The 19,674-nt window shown below is 40.9% G+C and overlaps 2 protein-coding genes and 1 pseudogene across 2 annotated transcripts; all 3 read right to left on the bottom strand.

The window, feature by feature from the left end:
* Nucleotides 1–10,485: 10,485 nt before the first annotated feature.
* On the bottom strand, nt 10,486–10,958 carry LOC147441697 (uncharacterized). Its single transcript, XM_086483246.1, has one exon. It carries the CDS (start codon nt 10,817–10,819, stop codon nt 10,619–10,621), a length of 201 nt encoding a protein of 66 aa, XP_086339372.1. The 5' UTR covers nt 10,820–10,958; the 3' UTR covers nt 10,486–10,618.
* A 402-nt stretch (nt 10,959–11,360) lies between these two features.
* LOC147441696 (uncharacterized) lies at nt 11,361–14,492 on the bottom strand. The gene is made up of 2 exons (XM_086483245.1): nt 12,173–14,492; nt 11,361–12,043 (listed from the first exon to the last, which is right to left on the bottom strand). The coding sequence occupies exons 1-2, from the start codon at nt 14,345–14,347 to the stop codon at nt 11,504–11,506; spliced, it is 2,715 nt and encodes a 904-aa protein (XP_086339371.1). The 5' UTR covers nt 14,348–14,492; the 3' UTR covers nt 11,361–11,503.
* A 2,153-nt stretch (nt 14,493–16,645) lies between these two features.
* LOC147441695 (mitochondrial carnitine/acylcarnitine carrier-like protein pseudogene) lies at nt 16,646–18,825 on the bottom strand (annotated as a pseudogene).
* Between the last annotated feature and the right edge of the window lie 849 nt (nt 18,826–19,674).

The following is a 19,674-nucleotide window of genomic DNA, read 5'->3' as shown; positions in this document are numbered from 1 at the left end:
TATCTGCCTTTTAAAAGTACCTATTATATCATGTGCATTCAAGAGGTATTTTTAAAATCCTCCCCCCCCCCCCCCCCCCACCCCCCCCCCCCAAAAAAAAAAAAAACACACACACACACACACACACACACACACACACTTTGCCATGATATAAACCTATAACTTTCTTTCGGAATCCCCTCTTGTACATATAAATCTATAACTCTTTGAAATTTTACAACCACCCCCCTTTGAAGCGCGCACCATGGGTGAGCTCACGTGTTGCACTTACACCACATGTTTCCCTTACATCTTGTTTTTAAGGTGGCTCAATTCGAGCAACATTCATAAAGATTAGAGAAATGATCAATGGCATAATTCACTAAATGTATCAAGATGAAAAAGAATTAGATTCATTATTAACTCTAGTAGAAGTGTGTACTAAATAGGCTACCTAAGTAGAAGTACCAAGATGTAGTACCATTGACCAATGTGGATCCAAGAGGTATCCCAAATCAGCCCCTACAAAGGGGGATCGACCCATGGAGCTAAAAGAGTGGTCTGACATTCTATATAGTTCATTTGGATGCTAGTACATCACATACACTTTGCATGGAAGTCATATGAAAAGTGCCACATAATAGACTAATGAGTGGATTAGAGAATATTCACACTATGTTAATGCATAGGTGGTATCACATAGATTAAAAATCCCTCTTTTTGAACAATGAACCACCTCAGACCATGCTAGCAAGCTATCCCAAAAACAGATTCAATAAAGAGGCCAAGGATCACCCAAATCCTCTACAGTATGCCATTGTCACTATAATCTGTCACCATATACATGTGGTAGTGATGTGTGTGAACACACTAGGACCATCGGGGCATTTTTTCCCTCTTTAGGAGGTTTTTTCCCCCGAGCATTGTATATACTCCCATCACTCTAGGGCTATCTATCTTTCCATTGCACACTAAGTAACACACTCTCTATTGTGTGCCTTGAGCTTCCTTCGTCTTCTCCAAGCTGTGTGTGTTTTACTGCAACCCTAATTCCAACAATTGGTATCGGAGCGGGTTACGTCCTCCCGGGCTTAGTCGCCAACTGCTCCAGCACACACTTGCTCACTTTCTCCGATTTCAGTGAGCTTTGGCAAGCGTTCGTAGGTCGATAAATATTTCGGGCAAGCTCAAAGGGCTTGGTTTGCTCAGATTTCTGATTCGGGCTCATTTCGGCCTCCATTTCCACTACTACAGGCAGTGCTGCACAGGCTATTTCGTCATTTTGTGCAAAATTTCTATCAGTGCCATTTTCTGCATAACAGGTGCCTTACAGTCTTCTATGGTTTGTGCTATATAGCACGTGTGTTCCCGTTCCATTTCTCCTATTTTCGAGCAATTTTCACATCAGGTGCAACATTTACCATGGCTGACAACAACACATATGTCTTCAAGATGTTTGCTGCTGAGGATAGGTATGTGGGCTTATATGATGCAGCATGTTCTTGTGTCAAAGGGCGTCTGGAATATTGTGTAGGGCATTGATGTACGTCCTGGTTCTGAGGATGTAGGCGATGTTGAGGATGTTGCAGGTTTTGCTGCAAGGATTGCTGCTATTAGAGTTGTTTTGCCTACGGCGGAACAATCTCGTTGGGATGTAAAGGATGCACATACTCATGCATTGATTGCATTGTTTGTGAAGCGCACCGTTGTTCCTCACGTCCGTTTAGCAAAATCTGCAAAACAGGCTTGGGATATTTTGGCTGGTCTTTATGCAAGCCGCAATGAGGCTAAAATTGCTTTGCTACGTAAAGAGCTGGAGTATGGACACTTTCCTTGCTAGTGTCAAGGATATCAATGAGCAACTTATTTCTGCAGGTGAAGTCATTCCAGACAGTTCCCTTGTGCAGACTGTTCTTGATGCCTTACCAGATTCTTACTAGACTTTTGCTAGTACTTGGAGACTTATGACCCAAGGAAATCCAGAAGTTGTCAAGTTTGATGCATTATGCACATTGCTGTTGCAAGAGTCACTTTCCAGAAAAAACACGACTAGACAGCGTGCAATTGAACAGGCTTTTATTGCTTCTCAAAGAAAGGGTGGTAACAACAATGCAGCCACTTCTTATGGTTCTGCTACGAGTGGCAAAACTTCTGTTCCTAATGCTTCTGCTGGCAGCACTTCGTCTGGCAATTCTGGTGATAAGGGCAAAAAGAAGATGCGTTGCCATTATTGTAAAGCTAATGACACTTTGCGTGACAGTAAATTGGATGCACCTTTGTCTAGTCATACTCGTTCAGGCTCTCGCCATGCATCTTATGCATTAGATTGTTATGCTTTGGCTATGTCTAGCTTACATGATGTTGAGGAGCCTCTGTCTTTTGATGAAGCATAGAATTCAAAAAATTGGATGGCTGCCATGCAATCAAAATATGATGCACTTATAGAAAATGACACATGGACTTTATGTGATCTGCCTCATGGCAAAAAGGCCATTGGTACGAAGTGGATTTACAAGTTGAAACGCAAGCCGAATGGTGAGATCGATCGCCGTAAGGCTCGACTTGTTGCAAAGGGTTATGCACAGCAAAAAGGCATAGATTATGAAGAGAAATTTTGCTCCCACTTGTCATATGACTACTGTGCGTTTTCTATGTGCATTGGCAGTTCATTTTGGTTGGGATGTACATCAATCAGACATTGTTACTGCTTTCTTGAATGGTGACATATTTGAGGAAGTTTATGTAATGTAACCTTGCGATTTCGTCAAGAAAGGACAAGAGGACAAAGTGTGCAGATGTAAGAAGGCTTTGTATGGGTTGAAGCAATCTCCTCGTGCTTGGTATGAGAAAGCTGACACTCATTTGGTCAAAATACGCTTTCGTAATAGTCCAACAAAAAGCACATTGTATGTAAATGAAAATGGAATTTTTTGATTGATTAAAAAAGAGAGACAAATTACAAGCTAAACATGGTGGCCTTATATAGGCTCAATGGTGGAAAGTTAAAATTAAGGCAAGAGGGATATGTACCACAAGTGGAACAGGGGCAAGTAGCATGTGGGCTACAACATGTAGCTTGTGGCTTTAAAGTGTAGCATGTGTGCATGGAATGAGAAGCATGTGTTAGGGATTCCTATGTAGGAGGTTGTATCCATGCACATAGGGGTGCATGCAAGTATGCTTGGCTTTAGGGATTGTTCATGCATTGAGTGTAAGCTAAAAGGATTACTTCAACACCATGTTGCAAGGTTTGTGCATGGTACTTCTCTTCCAAAACTATGATAATATGGTCAAATAATGAACATAATGCACCTAGGAGAATTGATACTTTATTTTCTTTGGGAATCTCACAATTGATGTATGTGAGTTGAGAGATTATGCTTATTAGTCTATTGATGAAACAAAAAATATCCTCCTCTTGAAACGTACCCCTGAATTATAACTGGATTGTACAAAGTTAGATTCAAATTTGTTTTTTTTTCACCAAAATTTTGTGTTAAGATATCCCATGCTTGCAATGTAACAGTATGAATGAATTGCTCATAATTGTCATGAAGTCAAGAAATAATTATAAATAAGTCTTACTCATCTTTGACTTGATCTTGTGCACTTAATGTTTTAGTTTGGGTGCCTTTACGTGTGGATGATTCACTTCGTGCTCTAAGTCTGGCTATAGACCATAATTGCTTCTTCAAAAGAGGTCCTCGTAACTTGTGTACTATGTATGAAAGCCCTCACCACTGAATTTTTCAACTCCCTTGTCTTCTATTGTGCAAATAGAGACATCTAAATACTTGGAGGTGTTACAAGGTTAGCATCTACCTCTTTACAAAAGCATGATGATCATATTCAATAATTAGTAACATTTATAAAGTTGATGGCATGTAGCATCAGATTATTAGTCACAAGCTCCTCGAGGAAAGATATAATGTTGGCCATGTGTTAACTGACATATATGCTAAAAGAGAAATCTCTTGAATGCATAGATTACAGAATATAAAAATGGGAGCAGACTAGGAAGCATGTCAACAAGCTCAATGACGTTAGCTGACAACATTACATTGGTTTTAAAAAAATTGACTAATGAATTTTGATTACAAAGGTATGTAAAATCTTTTGAATTCGTTACTCAGTATTGAGAACCCAATGAATTATAAAACAAACTAAAAAGTTTCATGTTGTCATGGAAATGCATATTTCCACATATAATTTAAAGTGAGGAGGACAATGCAAATTCCTCCATGCAAAGAAACTTGCATATTTTTAGTTTTTCTCAAACATAAAAAGAGAATAAAATTTGATAAAATAATCATATTACAAATTATCAAGATTATCAACTTTAAATAAGTTATAATCTTTCTTGTGGTTCTTTTGCAAGACACATGTATTGACACATGATCACAAATGTCTTAAACATGGTACCGAGTCAAAAACAAATTAACATGCACTTATGAAAACAAAGCTCTCTCTCTCTCTCTCTCTCTCTCTCTCTCTCTCTCTCTGAGCTTCTTCTTTCAGGATGTATAAACTCTTGTTGAATGTTGAAATGATACTTCTTAAAAGAATGTACATAGTACAATAAGATCAAGTTAAAGAAATTTTATTTTTTTGGAAGCCAAAAATTGGATGTATTTAATTCATTTGGCTTGACTTTAATTCAACACAACTGCAGCTAACAGAACATTCTAGTTTCCCTCTACATGAGGTCTCTCTTTGTGTGTGTTATTGTATTAAAGATAATGCTTCGACATAAAGATAATGCTCTACATGAGGTCTCTCTTTGTGTGTGTGTGTGTGTGTGTGTGTGTGTGTGTGTGTGTTATTGTATTAAAGATAATGCTTCGACATAAAACAACATTATGCTCAAAAGACAAATGACTTTAGACAACAGAAGGTGTTTGTAGATGAAGTTTTCTACATTCAAATAATTAATGTGCAATATGTCTAGAATAAAGCAACATTCCAGTTATCCTAAAAATTTGGACAAACAAAAAATCAATAGATGAGATCGATTTTCATCTTCAAGGTTGAACAACAGCAAACCAAATCCCATTTAAGCAAAGATAGAATTCTCACCTGCATCCATATAAACTAAATAATAGATTTGTTATCTTCGGATATATTTTATAGGTGTCAAAGGACCTCTTGGCTGTTATCCTTGTTTTACTTAAGGATTAGTAGAATATCTACTATCCTAACAAACAATTTTTTTGTTTTTCTTTCACACGATTTTTTAACTATCATCAAGAGTTATGGAAGTAGATTTTTAAGAATTGTTATTTTGACTCTTGATTATCTAAAGGCCATCACCCATGTTTTTGGGATGGAAATAAAAGAATTTTCAAGATGAATATAGTCAACTTTCTTTACTTGATCTCATTCTTAAGCTTAGAAAACCATTCTTTCCATTGAAGTCCACTGCACATCCTAAAGATATCGAAAGCATAACTGATGTTCTCCAAAGAATCTTTGAACTTCTTTATGTAACTTTCATTCACCATACAATCCAAGTAACCATGCCAATCACAAGAAGTAATCCATCCAACTAAGCAAAAAAGACTCAAAAACCAAAATTTGTTAATTCATCCAAGAAGTGAAAAACCTCAAAAGTAGAGTATCTTTATGAGATTTTCCAAAAGTAGAATTTATTGAAGCTACTCTCTCTAAGGTCTTGATTTGATAACCCTATTTTATATGTAGTCGTTATTCAAATAAAGCTTGTCACAAGAAGACCAAGCAAGATGTGTGTGTGTGTGTGGGTGTGTTTGGAAGACAACAATAGATTCATTAAAGCAAGTATAGAACCCTCATTTCCTTAAAGTAAGCCACATCACGACCTAGGTCTTGTTAGACTAAAGAGCCAAACAAGCCAAAAAATCATATGATTTTAATCAATTACAACCAGGTGAAATCCATTTTCCTAAAAAAAAATCTGTGAAAGTTGGGGCTAGCAAGAGTGAGGGCAGATTAGTAGAAGGTCTCGGTAACCCATGAGTAACTGAAATGATAACCAAAGCTTTGGTTTTCTTAATCAAACAAAGATACAAACCAAAATCCTACATTAGAGTGGTTTTATCATGTATCTAAGACTCACTAAAACAAATAGTACCTATAGATAAGATAGAACCAATCATGCTCATATTTGATAGATTATCAAAAACATATGCTTAGCATTCTTGGAGTTAAACAAACCATGCCAATCTAGGAGGTGTCACCATGGGGCAGATTTACAATCAACATTCATGTTAGAGGGTAAGAAATACACTCCGGTCTATTAAGGTGTAGTAGAATTCCATGAGGGTCTTAAATATGGAGGAAACCAAAGCAAGTGGAGGTGGAAAACTTAGCAACAAGAAGAGTCTATGAGCCAACACAACCAACAATTCCAATCTAACATACGTAAAGAAAAGTGAATGGGTTTGTCACTAGGTGGATCACCGAGCCCTAGAGTTTAGTTATTTATACAAAGGTCAAAGTAATCAATCTTGGTTTGAGTCTTGCCAAAGATCAAGAGAACAATTATAGCCATTGGTAGTCACAATTTCTAGAGGCAGCATAAGTTTTAAGGTAAGCCGAGGAGGTAAAATCACACGCCTTATTAATGCAAGGCAATTCCAAAAGTTAAGAACCAAAGTGAAAGGATTATAAGAAAATACTACTAGTAACAGGCATCCCTGGAACAACATATCAGAGACATAGAGGCTTCCAAGAGTCAATATAACGCTAGTACATCAATGCATCTAAATCAACCTGAGAGAAAATGAATTAATGCAAAGGCAAGTACCTCATCAGAAAACATATTAAGATCAATATATTCAAGAAAATCTCAAGTGCAATCAACAAACATAGAGATATGAGAGATTAAGTAACCTATGAAGAGGAACCACCCTCAACAAGTTCCATTTGTAGCAGGGGAATGTAGCCCACAACTCAAAGCTAATCACTAGGTATAATTTGCAATGCACACTTCCTATCCACTCTCACTCTCTCTCTCTCTCTCTCTCTCTCTCTCTCTCTCTCTCTCTCTCTCTCTCTCTCTCTCTCTCTCAAACAACCCAAGGCACACTTGTCAGCTAGGGAATCATCACAAGGCTATAAGTGAGGGATAACCCTCACCTTTATATAGAGGAATGGCATGAGTCTAAGCTAGCATCCACTTTTTAGTCCATCAAGAAGCCAATCAAGCTCATATCCAAGTCCCAATCAACCAGTTAAACACAACAACAAATCTATACAATGTTAGATAGAACCAAAAAATTGTGATAAACCTCTAACCAAGACATAGAATATCCCATGAAATTTATGGAAAAGAAACTACCTGTAGGGTAGTAAGAGGGAGGGGGGAGGAAGGATTATAACCATCAAGCCATCATGTCTATGAGAGGTCTGTCACAAGGAGTACAACTTCAAGCTAGAGTTCATATACGACATATGTCCAAAAAGTTGCTTACACCAGCTATGCATCTTCATGCCATTGGGAAAGCCATGATGCAGGCAATAGAGTATTAGAGAGGCGCAGTCATCTTTAGTCAAGGAGGATGTCCATCCCCTAATAAACACTTTAGAGGAGGGAATCATATCGACGAGGACAAGGATCTCAATGACTAATTTGTATACATCATCAAAATGGGGAGAGGAATAAAGACTTGCACCTATATGTGGCCAAGAGAGGAGGAGGAACCTCATTTTAAATGCAAGCATGATCACTCAATAGAGGAAAGGATGGCACATAGACTAAGCTTCAATAACAAAGGAGAAAGCCATAACTACCATGCCAACTCCAAGAAAACATAAGAGTGGGCTTATTAAGGTGGTGTTCCCATTAGGCAAAAGAGAGACAACAAGGAATTTTAGTTTGTGGCATAGTGCAACCGTATGTGGGTGCCCTAGTGGGAAGGAAATTTTAAGGTCCCCAAAAACATTGAGGCACTGATAGTGTGTAGAGAGGATTGTGTAGAAGCCCATAAGAGGGGGACATTATTGTGCAACATGTGTTAGGAAAAAAGGTGTAGCCTTGAGATGTGGGCACTATTAGTAGCCCTAGTATATATGTGTGTGTGTTTGTTTGTTTTGTGTGTGTGTGTGTGTGTGTGTGTGTGTGTGTGTGTGTGTGTGTTTGCGCGCACGCGTGCATGCATGCATGCATGAGAGAGAGAGAGAGAGAGAGAGAGAGAGAGAGAGAGAGAGAGAGAGAGAGAGAGATGAAAATGACATTGTGCAAGCAACATCAAAGGATTTTGCTCATATCCCTATTGTAGTTGCCCAGTGATACACAAGCAAAGACACTTCATGAACTTCCCCTCCGGAAACAAATGCACATGTGTAGCGATGCATGTCCAACACACAACAACAATGGTAAGTGTAAGTACAAATTTTTGTATGATGTCCAACCAAAGCCCCATTCAGCTCTAGACCCTCATTCTTTGAATACACTACGAGACAAGTTATGAAGATGGGAATGTTGTTCCTTCCAATGCAACCATTCTCCTCCTTTGGGGAACTCATATGAATATCCATTGCATGACAAACTCATCAATATCATATTATCTTCTCAAATACACAATGAGAAATGAAAAGATTGGAACATCGAACATATTTGTGAAAGTGGCCACAAAATTGGGCCTAGAAGGATTCGACAAGATTAAGCTACAAGTGATAGTTGTTGCACTACTAACAAGGCCAATTTCCGCCACATAAGCTACTTTGAATTGCTTGTAAATTCTAGTCATAGCAAAAAGCAAGGATGTTTTCTACATAGATTCCTTGCCTTCAAACCTCAAACAACATATCTTGTCCAAATCACACAATGTTGTGATGCACCCTATCGATTTAGATTGTGCTAAACCAACCGCCCTTGAAAGTTGAAAATCTATGAGTACCATAAAAAGCACGTTATAAAAAACGCTCATCATTGAGCACACAATCTACACATTTAATGGGCATCTATAGCAATGCCTTCGAGCATCATAAAAGACTTGTCAGGTTCACTGAATACTGCCCAAGATACCACACAAAGGCCTTCTAAAACAACATCTTGTTGTGTCATACATGCTTTTATAGAGATGCAGAATATATCCCTTAATAATATGGCAAGCTCTTACTTCATGGAGTGTCCGGACATGGAATCTGATCCAAAACAATGAGGACTAGGAGATGTATATTATAGAGTATACACATCAAAATATACTAGTCACAGAATAGATCGACCAACTTGTCAATAAGATCGTTCAAAAGACTACATTACGAAGAGCAAATGAAATAATGACATTTACGACACACAATGACTCAACCAAGGAACCACACCGATCGAAGTCATTGGCTATACTAAGGGAGTTTGTTGTTGTCAAAAACTCAAAAATCATATTGAAACAATTGAACATATATAATCAACTAGTACTGCCACGAATGGTTTGCGCATTGTGACAAGACACCAAGGAACCAAAAAAAACATTTGATCACGTATTTGACATATGAATGCATTAAAAGAAACATAAGTGTCATACTTATTGCATCCACTAGAGTGACAGCGACAAGAGTTAGCAACATAGGATCCCCAGTTCATTACCATTTCAAGCTACCAACCAAGAATCAGTAGTATCCCCTCTCCATTCACGAGACCAATGAAAAATATATGGGCATAAAAGAGGCAAATTGTGATAATCCTTGATGAGCCGTCTATGTTGAAATGGACGACTTGTGAACTTATCATAAGACTCATTGTCAGTGTAACAAGCTATACATTGGGAGATCCTTTCAATGAAAAATGCATCGTCTTTTGCTTGGTGACCTTGCCCAAGTACTCTTAGTTTGTAATCAAGCACAAGAGGTTTGTCACACATGACAAATCACATGCTCTGTCCATTGGCTACAAGCAACATTCTACAGTAGGAGAAAGGTGTGCAAATATTTGATCCAATTTTTTACTTTGTGAAGAGGTCCCTCTTCAACTTTTTGCTTTAAGAAGACTTATTTTAGTTTATGCATGGTTCCTTAACTTAGGGCCAAGGACTTCCTCCTCCTCAACTTTTTGTTTTGAAATGCCAATGTGAGTATTCACCTTGTTTACCTTAAAGGTAGAAACACACCTACTTTGATTTACCTCACATCAATAAAACTACCTTCAAATGTTATTTTCAATTAGTTGTTCCATGCAAAAGTAGGCCAGCATGTTCAATCACATTGGCGACTAATGTAGCAACATTGATTTTGTTCCCAAAGATACATTTTTGCAATCGAATGAACAATGAACATCAGAAAAATTGAAGATCAAGAGGGAGGTATTCACGTATGCACTTCTATACCACATACAACCATAAAGGTCTTGAGCTCTGCATTACAAAATCACCTTACTGGACCCTTGCAGAAGGTTTGAGAATTAACGTTTCTGTTAGTTTCAAGTGTATATCTGACCACCACTACCAGTGCAAATAACCTGAATTCAAACAGGTCCACCGTATTCAAGAGCTTACAATTGCAATCATAGTCACAATCACCGCCGTAAACTTTGTAGCAACTACTTGCCCAACTATGAGAGGCATTTCACTGTACTTAATTTCTGATATCCGCTCCTGCAATAGGTCACGATCAGTAGTAGAGGTAATAGTCATTGCTGATTCATTGTTAATTTCTCAGCTTCCCTTCACAGAGAAAACGTCTGTGGGTTAGTTCTTAAGTCTCCACCGCTTCCACCTTCTACTTGTATAGAGGCCCGCTTGGGAGGTACAGAGGAGCCTGCTGCCCTCTCTGCTGCAGCAGGCTTTGCAACATACCCGACATTCTTGCCATCCATAACCTCCACATCTGAGCAATAACCATGGGAAAGACGCTGCTTGTATGCCATGAATCCATCTCTTCTGACACTGGTGCAATAGGCTACAGTGGAAGGTCTTCAATATCAGCCATGTCACCTTCCAGCTTGAAAGAAATCGGAGTAGATCATTTCCACTTGCAAACGGATCGTGACACAATATGCCGCAAAAGTTCACACAAAGTCATGGGAGTTCCTTGCCTCTAGCACTACTATAGCTCTTGCAAATGTAGGCCAGCAGGTCCAATCACACCGTTCTCTTCCAAAGTAGCCACTATAAGTCTTGAGAAGCACTTCGAGACCACCAGACAGGAACAGTAATGATTGAAACATGATGATCCAATTTCTAACCACAAGTTTCAAGCTTTCAAATTTCAATACCCCAGACCACTAACTGATGGCACTACTAACCCTGCAATTTAGTGACTATTGTAGCAACATTGACCTTGTTTCCAAAGAGGCATTTTTGCAAGCAAACCAGAATGAACAAGAGAAAGCTATTCAGCCATTTTGCACTTCCAAAACACTGACATAACCAATGAGCTCTTGGTTTAAGCGTCACACTAAAGAACAACTTTTTGAACCCTTGCAGAAGGTTCGGGAATAACCTTTGCATCACATTCAAGTATAACCAACCAGCAATACCAGTGCAAATAATCTTGATTGGAAAAGGTCCACCATATTCAAGCTTGGTAGATTGAGAGCCTTTGTGCACAGTTAGTTGTCCTCTTCTTTCTGGGCTCGTGCTCCAACCCAGGCCAAACCACCTTCAAGAAGAGTCTTTGTATAAACTACAATTGCAATGATGGTCATAATCACTGCAGAAAAATTTGAGATGACTACTTGCCCAGCTATGAGAGGCATTTCAGCGTAATTAACCGAGTTAGTGACTAAATCTGTAGATGTTTTTGCTTGGCTACAATGACTTTCTATGTATTTCACCAAACCTACAATATCAATTACGACATCAGCTCCTACAAAACAGTCAAGGTCAGTTGTCGAGGATGTAATAGGCATCGCCGGTTCATTGTTACTTTCTCTGCTTTCCTTTACAGAGCAAATTGTGTGTGGATGAGTTCTTAGGTCTCCACCGCTTGCACCTTCATACCTGTATAGAGGCCCTCTTGGGGGGTACGGAGGAGCCTGCTGCGCCCTTTGCTGCAGCCGTCTGATGTGACAACGCAGCAAGAAGCCCTCCGCAAAATGCTTGAGTTTCTCTCTGCTCTGCCTTTCTTGTACTCCTTTGTACGGCAATTCCTGAAATGTATAGAGTGGCTAATCAAACAGCCTTTCTGGCAATTAGCATTACGTCACCACAAGCTCAAACTAATAGCACATGAGCTTTAACACCAACTGTCCATAAACGATTGGGAAAAGCAAACATACCTCCTCGTCATAGCTCAAAATTGGAGACCACAGGGAAAATGTATGGCTATGTGGCTCGGAAACAGGCAAACAGCTTACACCATTCTTGCTGGCATTTGCAAACACATCAGTAGTTTGGGAGCCATCATCGAAATTGGGACTGTATGCAGATGTAGACAAAGGATTGTTTCCCATCACCACAGAGTCCAAAAGCTTTAACCTTGGAGTAAAGTTGTGAAGGAAACGATTGGGATGATCATGTAGATTATAAAGACAAGTGTCAAGACATTCATCTACCTGCTCAGCTGATAGGCTAGTCCAATCATCCACCTTGTTAGTACGCCTACCACATGGAAAACAATGTGGGTTCTTAAAATCCTTCGTAAACTCATCCATCTCTTCACAAGGTGATTCCAAACTGCTCGTCATGCCACCATCTGTCACCTCCAAAAGGTTTTGCAGTTCCAAAGCACGATTGATGCTCATGTCTGTAAACACATTGTGGCTAGATTCATCTGATTCATAATATACCTGTTCTCCATTTTTCAAAGACCCTTGGAAACTTCTTGAAAACCCATAGAAAGCATCACTTGATGACTCCATTAAACATGAAACCTTTTCATCTCTCACTTCCAAGAGACGGGAGACCCTAGAATCCCCAACCTTTGATGATATTGTGCTCGCATACTGACATGCTTGCTCAATAACTGAGCTGTTGTACTCTACTGAGAAAGACATGCGTGATACATAAGTTATTCTTCCCATCAATTGGCACTTTATATTATCTTGAACAATAACTTGCACATACATATTGTAGTGCCCAACTCCCTTGAATGGTGCCTTTTCTATATGCTTGTGTAAAGATTGCCTGAAGTAGCCACTGGCAGCTATTGTTTTTCGTCTTCTGGCAAGTAGATACCTTGATTGAGAAGATCGAAGATAATTGATGGTGTAAACAATCACCTGCTCACCTAAAACCCCGACTTTCCAGTCAAGATTTTTCTTAACTAGCGACCCAAAAAGTTTCTGCAATGTAAGCCTGCACTGGGCCATCAAAAAAGATCGAACAAAAAGATTCTTCCTTGTAGGAGTGTCAAAAGTATTTAAAGAAGAAATCTTTGCAAGATCCAACGAATTTTTATTATCAACGGCATACACAGCTTCAATTTTCTGTGATGAGAAGGCACTGAAGTTTTCAGTTAGATTATCACAGGTGCACACTGTCATGATATCATTCTCATCCAAAACTAGACTGGCACCGTCATTGCCGTAACTATTGCAAACATTTTCTACTGTATCAGAAACGTTCTTATTATCAAATATTGTAGTCAAGCAACTGCCAATGCATGCTGACACAATATTATTTTCCTCCATAACTCCTTTGCCCATGTCAGTATCATCATCATGGCAAATTTTTTCTATCAAGCCAAAATGGCCCTTCTCGACAAATGCAGGCATAACACCATTTTCCTGCAAAAATACACTACACCTGTCATCATCATTATTGCAGACAATTTGCATCGTGCAACACTTGAACTTGGCATCTCCATTGCAAAGGCCCTTAGAATCCCAAGACTTGACTTCTGAATACAAGTCTGGGGTTGATGGTGTTACAAACTGCCCTGTACAGAACTCACATACTCCACAGGTTCTCTGTATTTCAAGGCAAGAGATCTGCATTCCCAGACTTACTATGATGCCAACTTCCTGTGACGAGGGGTACTCTGATCGTGCATTGGCATGGCAATGTGGCAAAGTTTCCCCTGTCGAAGGTGAAGTGCCCTCTGGGAGACTTCTCAAGATCGTAATTCCATCAAATTCTCCCTCTTCTTCATCAGTATCTCTGTAACCAATCGATGGTTGAGTATTGTTCTGTCCTCCGCATGGGGAACCATCTTGTGGTCTATCTGAAATAGAGACAGACGCCTCTGGCTCGTCAATCCTCTGTTCAGAATGGACAGGTTTCTCTGCATTTGGCGGGGAATGGGCTCCGCAAGGTTGCTCGTCAAGAGGTGAAACCCCTGCACTGCTAGGGATGAGGTAATGCGTGGCCCTATGCGTCGAATGGAGGACCCTCTTGTCCCCATCGATGGTGGAGATGCCCTCTTTCAACCCACTCAAGCAGAACAATTTTCTCTTACCGCCACTGAGCTTTCTGGCCTTAAAGGAAGCATAAACGCTATGAAGATGGGCCATGGGCTAGATATCTCCATGAACAACCACGAGGGACAGTGTTTGAAAGGCAAATTTCATGCGTAGCTGCGTTGCTTGATGCATTGGTAGAGAGTTGCCAGAAGATACTCCATGCTTACGCAAACAGTAAGTCGAGTGGAACTGAAGGTTCCAATCTGCAAAGGTAGGGCAACAATGGAACCGTTGGCATTACCAACTCACGCTGTGTGTTTGAAAATGGCGACCCACGAAATTCACGATTCACAATTTCACAGCAAACTTGTTGAGATGGGTTCCACACGATCCCTAAATCGCTCCCCAGATCCCTCAGCCTTTCCATCGAAGGGAGGAACAATTATGCAACTAGAGTGCTTCGTTAGCTATGTTCCATCAAATTGAGATCGAATAAAATATTGAAAACTGAGAGAGTGAGAGAGAGAGAGAAAGAGAGAGAGATTTCATGAAAGATAATTAGATTTTTTTACCTGAGAGTGTTTGGGATACCGATCATCGTGGTTTAGTGGTGTACTTCCGCATAAATTGGTTACCGATTGTAGTGCTTCATAGGGGTACCTCGCCAAAAACCACAAGGAGTGTTAAGAGTTTTGTCAAGCTCAATATTCATGAGCATACAAGATGTCAATGTTATTAATTGTTTGTTGTTCCATTTTTATGTTTTAAAAAAAAAGAAAATATGCAAGTTTGCTTGCATGGGGGAGTTTGCACAGTCCTCCCCAATTTTTATAATACGAGAGAACGTGCCATTCCCACGACAGCGTGCAATTTTTAGTGTGTTCATTAACTGCATTCTTATTGTCAAAAATCAGAAAATGATAATGCTTACTCACCGCGCGATTGAATGTCTATCGCCAATGGACTTCCTTGCATCAACGATGTTGGGCATCTCCTGCACTTAACCCGCTGCAAGAGACGACATCCCAGGGAGGATACCCTTCAAGAATATTTTGTGCTATTGTGAGAACACCACATTTTGTATACATATCGATCAAACCACCACCAAGCATGAAATCGTACTCCCAACAAACGTTGACTAGCGATCATATCGTGAATTCTAATATCTATGGCTGTGTACATGATTGCATCTGCTGACCTGCATGCCTTCCAGATTCCTGTGTAGGCGTAGTTGATTGCGTCTGGATAGAGACCCTTCCTCCGATCTTGCGGCAGGTTCCGCACAAGAAGCTTGCATAAGGTCAATAGCCTTCAAGGTGCAAGAATAGGTGAATGCATAAACGCCTTCCGTTTGCATCTGCTTCATGTTGTGTGTATTATGGGAAAAGTGCATTCCAATGCTTTGCATCCACTGAAAATATCCTAGAGCTTTCTGGCCTAACTCTTGTTGCACACATCCCACAATCAGTGCATTCAAAGAGGCGACATTCCTGGCAAGAAGCTCCTCGAGGACTTTTTGTGCTTTGTCAAGCGCACCACATCTGGCATACATATCGCCCAAGGCATTGCCAAGCACCACGTGACTAACAATATCAGTCTCAATTGTTGTGTCCATAAGAGCATCTTGCGTAGAGCTACATGCCTTCGAGATGCACGCATAGGTGATTGCATCTGAAGAGAGGTGCAACTGGAAAGAGGCCTTCGCGTCGCATCAACTGAAAACAGCCTAGAGCTTTCTGGCCTGCTCTCGTTTGCGCACATACCACAATCAGTGCATTCCAATTGTTGTATTTGCCTACTGCTCCAGAGATGCCGCATGCTTTCAAAAGAAAGGTGAAGGTGAGACCATCTAGAGAGATTCCCTACGTTGCATGCCTTCAAAGCCACAATCTTCAAGATGCATGCATAGGTGATTCCATTTGAAGAGAGGCGCTCACTGGCTGTTTTCAAAACCAACACCCATAGGACCATTATACATCATCCAGGACTTTTTGTGCTTTGTCAAGCGCACCACATCTGGTATACATATCGCCCAAGGCATTGCCAAGCACCACGTGACTAACAATATCAGTCTCAATTGTTGTGTCCATAAGAGCATCTTGCGTAGAGCTACATGCTTTCGAGATGCACGCATAGGTGATTGCATCTGAAGAGAGGTGCAACTGGAAAGAGGCCCTCGCGTCGCATCAACTGAAAACAGCCTAGAGCTTTCTGGCCTGCTCTCGTTTGCGCACATACCACAATCAGTGCATTCCAATTGTTGTCTTTGCCTACTGCTCCAGAGATGCCGCATGCTTTCAAAAGAAAGGTGAAGGTGAGACCATCTAGAGGGATTCCCTACCGTTGCATGCCTTCAAAGTCACAATCTTCAAGATGCATGCATAGGTGATTCCATGTGAAGAGAGGCGCTCACTGGTTGTTTTCAAAACCAACATCCATAGGGCCATTATACATCACGAGCTTGCTGGCCATGGAGCCTGCACCCACAGAGCCACCTGTTATACCAGCTCCTGCAAGGCTACGACTTACCTCTGCCAAGAGAGCTTTGATCTTGCAAGCGGCACTTAATGAGCTATGTGGGGCAAGCAAGGAAGGAGATAGCCAAACCAGCACCGGCACCGCAGACAAATTGTTGAGAGATGGTTAGGGGTGCTCCGGGAGAGCTGCGGAGGAGGACTTCTAGTAGTGAAGAGGACGGCATTGAAGGCAGCTACGGTAGCCAAGGGGGCACCCATACCTTTGTAAAGTCCAGCAGGGCCTTCAGAGGCGAGAGTTTGCTTCACAGCGTCGATGGCGCCTGTGTATTTGGGGGGGACGCCTGGGGACTAAGCGGGCTGGCTTTGGAGCTTGACTTTGATGGTGTCAAAGGGGTGGCCAACGAGGAGCTGGGCGACGCCCCCCATGGTTCTTGCTGCGAGATCTTTTTCGCAGCGTCGGCCTGGGGCCTTCTTCCCTCACTGCAGCTGCTGCGAGCTCTCTGCGATTGCCCTAGTGATGGAGCGGCAAACTCGCTCGCTCTCTTTTCGCTATTTTTGCCCGATCCCAAGTCTTTTTAGAGCTTCACAGCGCTGTTTTTTTTAGAGATGAGGTGAAGCCACGTGGGCTGCTGAGGGGCCAAGAAGCGAAAATTTGCCGCTTCGCTAACGAAGTAACCAGCAACCAGGCCAGCCCTCCTTTTTTGGAGGGGATCTACAGTCCCATATCATTGTTGATCATGGGCCGTTTAATCCATGTGGAGGAACAAATATAAGCTAGGTGGGATTTGACCTCACAACCTCCTAATCAAGGCGCGAATTCTACGCTTGCTTGTGCAAGCGTTTTGTTAAGCAAGGAAAATGGTAGCATTATATTCTGTAGTTTTGGCCCGCCGTGATCCTAGTTCACACCGAGTTCACATCGAGTTCACACCACCGCACATAGCATGCAGAGTTCACATGCAAGTTGACAATGAGTTCACATTTGTTTGAGTTTACATCAAGTTCGGGATCAATGGTTGTGATCTTCACCGACAAGCGACGTTTTCAACCATAGATCCCCTCTAAAAGTGAGGTGTCAATTAGTGACATGGCTGAGCCAGTTCAATTCTCATGGTGTGTGGCAGCTGCGAGAAAGCTCCCCGAAAATACGTATTTTTTCTTTATCAACATGAAAAACACAGTGTCATTCCAAATAAGCAGAGCATCTTTACTGCGGTTTTCAATCCGCTCCAGCTCCTCGCCCTAAGAGCAATCCTGCAACTGATTGTGAACAAGTTGCACACTTTTTCCAAGAATTGTTCGCAAGTGGTTGGTAACCAGTTGCAAACCCAAGCTTCTTGTGAACTAACTCTACATAAATGCCAATTCCACATGGGTGTGCTATGTGGCAATATGGGACCTAGGTTACATAACATCAATGATCTCCTCTTCCCTCTCACATGTTCAACCATGGTAACACAGACCAAGCGCGGGAAAAGACCACCATGGTAGAGCTTACATGCACATGAGAAACCATTATTACCACTGCAATGCAACCAACTCCTCGTTGTGAACAATAAAGTGTGACCACTTCAATGCCACCTAGATCAAAAGGCGGTGAACTGCATACTTCTACCACAAACGCAATCTTTCCCCATGCTTTTCGAGAGGTTGCACAATAGAATCGGACTTGGTGCCACATCAGAAAGAGCATGCCATGATCGCTCATGTCTGAGGGCTTTCAAGCTACAACGCTTGTTTTCTAGAGGTAAGAAAATGTCAAGAATGGCCAATAGCATGTCGTTTGTCTTCGTCCTATATCAATATACCTTTTCCATCATTGGCATTAGGGTAGGCTAAGTGCATATGAAGCCAAACTGCTAAACTTTTCCTTGTGCTTTCTTTAGCCTCATGCAAGGTGTTTAATTCCTTTGTTCCAAAGTTTGATGCTCTATAAATTTCAAGAGATTCTTCATAAAGGCATTTCATTAAGCTTGTAAGGTTTGGAAAGACAAAAGTGAGGGCAATTTGAGTGATGGCAATCATAATTATATGCTCTTTGATGGTTGCAAAGAGGTGGCTCGAGTCAAATTCTTGTTGTGTGGCTCCTTTATCACTATCTCTTGTAGTCATGGACTCCATGCAAGTGTAAGATTTCAAGTTTCTTTTTGTATTCCTTATTGATTACTACTAATCCAATTTTTGTGCTAAGTGATTTTGGCTGCCACAAACCGTAGTAGGTCCCTGTACGAGGGGAGCAGGGTGGAAAAGATAGTGAATGTCGTGGCGATTTTGAGAGTGTTTGTTTGAGGCTAAGGAAGATTATAGCTACAAGTTTTACATGGTTGAATTTCGATGTTTATGTGAGTTTCTTTGGATGATTTTGGTAAGCGCCATCCATGTGGTGGTAAAAAATGTTCGATATGAAATGTCCATCTAGAAGTGGCATCTTGTTAAGACAAGGTTAGGACAAAGGGAGGCACGACCCTAGGCAAGGCAAGGAAGGCAATAGGCATGCACTCAAGAGGACTTTTAAAGGTAGAGCCAATGACCTATAGAGAAAAGGTAGTTGGGTAGAGATGAGCATGTGTAGTCCATGGTCCTCACAGTGGTATTAGAGCCAGGTGTTAGGCAAGGATTTAGCAAGGACAATGTCTTAACATGGATCTAAATTTTATTTTCTTATATATCTTTGGATTATTGGTTCTTGTAGGGAAGTGCTCCTTAAGATCTTTGCTAGAATTTATAGCAAAGTGCTCACCATGATTTTTGTCAGATTTTATCAGTATGTCTACGTGATAGTATATCTACGAGGAGATGGTATGTTGTATCATGAGTATAAAATGCCTTGGACAGAGGGCAACCAAGGTTCAGTCAAGACGCTAGGAGTGTATGGTTTGATTTTCACCTTGATCATATCAAGAATCATGTTTGGCTACTCAAATTAGAAGCAATGTGCAACCGTAAGAGCACAAGAAAAAG

This window comes from Adiantum capillus-veneris, chromosome 15 (genome assembly GCF_014529385.1).
Source record: "Adiantum capillus-veneris isolate H3 chromosome 15, ASM1452938v2, whole genome shotgun sequence".
Taxonomy (NCBI): Eukaryota; Viridiplantae; Streptophyta; class Polypodiopsida; order Polypodiales; family Pteridaceae; genus Adiantum; species Adiantum capillus-veneris.
The sequence above is the reverse complement of the archived record's forward strand: the minus strand, read 5'-3'. Positions and strand labels throughout refer to the sequence as shown.

Bases quoted from the DNA above. Each gene is read 5' to 3' on its own strand.
- LOC147441697 (XM_086483246.1), bottom strand. From the start codon at position 10,819: ATGGCATACAAGCAGCGTCTTTCCCATGGTTATTGCTCAGATGTGGAG.
- LOC147441696 (XM_086483245.1), bottom strand. From the start codon at position 14,347: ATGGCCCATCTTCATAGCGTTTATGCTTCCTTTAAGGCCAGAAAGCTC. The intron at 12,044-12,172 runs GTATGTTTGCTT...TATACATTTCAG, and splicing joins TTTTGAGCTATGACGAGGAG to GAATTGCCGTACAAAGGAGT.